The 4,800-nt window shown below is 43.2% G+C and overlaps 1 protein-coding gene across 2 annotated transcripts in view; it reads left to right on the forward strand.

Moving 5' to 3' along the window:
• Nucleotides 1-4,800, forward strand: part of SLC35B2 (solute carrier family 35 member B2) — an 11,306-nt gene extending 6,506 nt beyond the window's left edge. For both annotated transcript variants that reach the window (XM_072410023.1, XM_072410024.1), the window contains exons 3-4: nucleotides 3,352-3,509; nucleotides 3,590-4,800. In XM_072410023.1, coding sequence (XP_072266124.1) covers nucleotides 3,352-3,509; nucleotides 3,590-4,528 — 1,097 coding nt within the window. In that variant the 3' untranslated portion in view covers nucleotides 4,529-4,800. The remainder of the gene's footprint in view (nucleotides 1-3,351; nucleotides 3,510-3,589) is intronic.

A 4,800-nucleotide genomic window follows, 5' to 3' on the forward strand; every position in this document is an offset into this window, starting at 1 on the left:
TACACAGCCTTCCCACCTACCTACCCCATACACAGCCTTCCCACCTACCTACCTACCCTATACACATCCTTCCCACCCACCTACCCCTTACACAGCCTTGCCACCACCCCTTTTCTGTTGCCTCTCTTTATAATTCTCTTCATTGGCTTCCATTTCACCTCATGATCAAACTCATCTCCTGTGCTTTGCCTTCAAATCCCTCCACAGTTATTGTCCCACTTACATTTCTGACCTGATAGATAAATCCCCCCTAGCTACTCTCTTTGCTCCCCCAATGACCTACTAATGACTTCCTCACTCATAACCTCATCACACGCACGGCTCCAAGACTTTTCTAGAGCTGTCCCCATTCTCTGGAATGGTCTCCCCGTCCTATTCGGCTTGCTCCTACTTTCTGCCCTCAAAACCCAACGCTTCACCCTCACCAACCCTTCTTCTGTCTCTTAAACCCTCACTACTTCCCACCATTCCATATCCCCTCCTATTGTGTGATACTTCCCCCACCTCATAGATTGTAAGCTCTTCGGGGCAGGGTCCTCTCCTCCTCCTGTGTCACTATTTGCTACCCCTATTTAATGTACAGCGCTGCGTAATATGTTGGCGCTATATAAATCCTGTTTAATAATAAAATCTCTGCTGTGTTTTTCATGGAACTCAGAAAAAAGATTTTACAGTAAATATAAAACCATTCCTATTATATCTTTAGTAAATGCTATGTCCTTGTCCTCCTTTTATGTGTTTGGTATTTGTGTATTCAGTGGCTTTATAAAAAATCATTATTGACTGGCATCTTCCTCTGAAACAATGGTGGAAGGTCGGGACTCCAGGTCATCCATTTCTTTCATTTTTTTATATGTGTTGGAAGAAGCTGTAGGTGGGTGGCAGCCTCTGTATTGTGACCAAACTTTTTAGTAACCACCAAGGAACAGCCAGTTGGTTACCTAAAAGATCTGGGGGTGCCCAGCTAAAAGTCACCGGGGGGATACTGCATTTTGTGCTTCTATAGAAGTAACAATTCCTCCATGGAGTTCTTGGTGGGAGCTCTGGGTCTCAGAATAAAGAGACGTTTGAGGTCCCAATATAAGAAAGATGGCCGGTCTGGGCCCAGAGATGGGACAGTCTGGGCACCTGAATAACAAAAGCTGTACAGTTGGGTTCCTGTTATGGAGAGGAAAGGATAGAAGACAATCACACACTCACATTTTGTGTATTTCATGCGGTTTCTCAGTTCCATCAATAGGCCCAGATCTGTCAGTGCGTAGATACAAGTAATTCTAAGAGAAACACATGAGGAATGACGTCTATTCATTGCAGTTGTCAATCAGTAGAAAACATTCAATAGGTCAGATGTGATGCTGAATGAAAACCTTGCCAGCAATGCAGCATACTGGGACAATATTCTAATTCAGGTTCCTCCCGTCACATGAATATTCTTATCCTCTCTCCCTATAATAAAATAAAACCGACAGCTCAGGGTGATGATTCTGACCTGAGCAGTGGCAGAGCTCATAGAAAACACGTTGTCAGGTCACCCACTGATATGGACTGCTGAGGCTTCTTCACGTTTGTCAGATTGATGCCATTTTCTTCCTGACAAGCTGATATTTGAGAGTGCAATGGCTTCTCTACACAAGCAAGATGGGGAAAAAAATTTGTATGTGTGGACCCGCATGGCCAAAATCTGCACCTCTTGCATTTCATACCCCTCTGGTCTGCAGCTTCTTCACCCCACCAGTTCTAACCCTGGCCAACAAACATTTTCTTGGCAAACAGATAAAAGTTATTTTCGGTTATGTTTGATGCACAGATTACAGATATGGTATTGGTTTTGCTAGATTGGCTCTAGATTTTTACCTCAATAATAACCTCATAGAAAACTTTTTGAAACACTTAATGTCAATATATTCTATGTTTAGTATATTTACAGAACTAATCACAAAGAAGTCATTGAAAAACTCAGTTTGTATGATTTCCTTTTATGCTGATAGGACGGCTCCAGCAGTATTCTGCCATCATGTGTCTCTCCCATCTGATACCTTTCTTCCATCACCTTTATATCTTGATGGATCCTCTCCCCTTGTTCCTCACTGATATCACCAAGGTTTTCTGGCAATGTTTGCATATGGAGATAGTGTACCTTTATACTCATAGTAGCACACACATTTATAAAGTTTAGGAGGAAGTTTTGTAGCAGTTCTTCATAATTTTGTGCTTTATGGTTCCCCAAGAAGTTCCTGCCAACCATGACATAGCTGTGCCAGGCAGAAGCTTCAGTATCAGTCATGTAACTTGTGACATTTCCATCATTTATCAGTTTCTGGGCTCCATCAAAGATTCCTGCTTTTATATTTCACTACTCAATCCAGGGAAGAATCTACAAATGTATTTGCAGCAATCACCGTCCTTGTTCAGAGCTCTAACAAATTGCTTCATTAATCCCAACTTTATGTGTAGTGGGGGGAGAATGATTTATTCTTTGCCAACCATTGGCTGGTTAATGATGTTTGCTGTACAGGTCTTGCCGATTCCATATCACCGTACTCCCACTTGTTTGTATTGTAATGATTGAAACCTTTTACATTCACCGCACAGAAATAACAATCATTATGATGATTTCTGGGCTGTCGCCATACCATAGGTACACCAAATTTCACAGTTTTATATTTTTCCACTGACGTAGACACTCTACACAAGTTCTGCATACCATATGGGGAGCCCAATACTTATCTTGGTCCCCCAGTTAATTACCAAAATATACAAGATATGCTTGTTTCACAAATTCTGTAATGTTTCTTCTTTGTTTTTGCTGAGAATATTCATCACAAATGCAGCAAAATACATTCGGGCCATTTAAACAACTTCTTGAAGAACTCATATTTCTGTAAAAAAAAAGAAAATGTATAAAAAGAAGACAAATGGAAGTTTCATGAAAATAATGCTACATTTAATATATGAAATGCAAAATATTGGTGTAAATAAAGATTGATAATAATATGCTGTGTTAGGATTTGTTGTTAGTAAAATCGTCTATTCCTGTATCACAAGAACTACAGCCAATTCACAGAAAATTTTTTTTTGTTGAGCTGTGTAATATATTAAAATAGCTACTGGCATTAGTAGTAAGTTGTGGCCCCTGGCGGCTTTGGGGAAATATCATTGTATCAAAACCCAACAACAAAATGTTTTTCTGTGTATTTTCATGCGGTGTTCCTGCCATTAATGTATTTCTGATCCTAGGCTGCAGGAGTGAAGGAGCGGCAATGTCAGATCCCAGAGATCATTTTTAGGATTCGTGCTTTTTCATATATTACATTTTCCTCAGCTTTCTCCATTCTCTCTTCTTCTTTGCAGGTCGAGGAATTTGTTTTCCTCTGATAAAGTCCTGCGTGTTTGGCCATGACTCCAAATCTTTGGTTCCTGATGAACCGTCATCTACTGCCCGGGTAGAAGGAGACCCCAGCACCACCCAGCAGGCTCTGAAACTTCTCTTCTGTGCGGCCGGACTCCAGGTGAGAATCGGAGAGACCCAGGGTGAGAGTAGAAGGGATGGATGGGACTTACAGGTAATTTGTGTTTTTTCCACCCTCAGATCTCCTACCTGACATGGGGCGTCTTGCAGGAGCGTGTAATGACCCGTACCTACACCAGCACAGAACCCGGCAGTTCTGGAGAAAAGTTCAGAGACTCTCAGTTCTTAGTATTCATGAACCGGATCTTGGCTCTGACCGTGGCTGGGATATACTGTGCCCTCACCAAACAGCCCCGCCATGGTGCACCCATGTACAAATATTCCTTCGCTTCTCTGTCCAACATCCTAAGCAGTTGGTGTCAGTATGAAGCCCTCAAGTTCATCAGTTTCCCCACCCAAGTCCTGGCTAAAGCCTCCAAGGTCATCCCCGTCATGCTGATGGGAAAGCTGGTGTCACACAAGAGTTATGAGTATTGGGAATATTTCACTGCCGTCCTTATTTCTGTGGGGGTCAGCATGTTCCTTCTGTCCAATGGTGAAGGTTCTCGTCCTTCGGGGGTCACCACTTTCTCCGGAGTGGTTATTCTGACCGGCTACATTGTGTTTGACAGCTTCACATCCAACTGGCAGGACTCTCTGTTCAAGTACAAGATGTCCTCTGTGCAGATGATGTTCGGGGTCAACCTCTTCTCCTGCCTCTTCACGGTTTTCTCTTTGGGGGAGCAGGGCGCCTTACAAGATGCGGTCAGTTTCATGACCCGGCACCCAGACTTCGCTTTTCACGCCGCCCTCCTCTCCGTTTGTTCGGCTTTTGGACAACTTTTCATCTTCTACACCATCAATAAATTTGGGGCGGCTGTTTTCACCATCATAATGACTTTGCGCCAGGCGTTGGCCATTCTCTTGTCATGTTTGCTGTACGGTCACCCGGTCACAGCGATCGGCTCAGTGGGGGTGGCGGTGGTTTTCCTGGCCTTGTTCCTCCGTGTCTATGCCCGAAGCCGGATGAAGAGAAAGGGCAGGAAGGCAGCTGATAACACCGCAGTGCAGAAAGTGTGAGGTGCCGCTACATGGCGACATTTACTGACCCATTTAATGGGTTCTTCTGTCCTGGACTGAAGGGAAGTTTAAAGCTGGCCTCCGCGCTGGCTTTATATAACAGCTTTTTATGACGGTGAAATCAGCACAGCAGACCTTAACTAGGTGCTTACCGTCTACCGCAGACCAAACTTTTCTGCAAGTGCAGAGCCAATGAAATATTTGTGAATCTTTTTGTTTTTTTTTTTAATTTAGAAGCAATCAGCATTATTAAATGGTACATTTACATTGTC

The sequence above is a fragment of the Pyxicephalus adspersus genome, chromosome 4 (assembly GCF_032062135.1).
Source record: "Pyxicephalus adspersus chromosome 4, UCB_Pads_2.0, whole genome shotgun sequence".
NCBI lineage: Eukaryota > Metazoa > Chordata > Amphibia > Anura > Pyxicephalidae > Pyxicephalus > Pyxicephalus adspersus.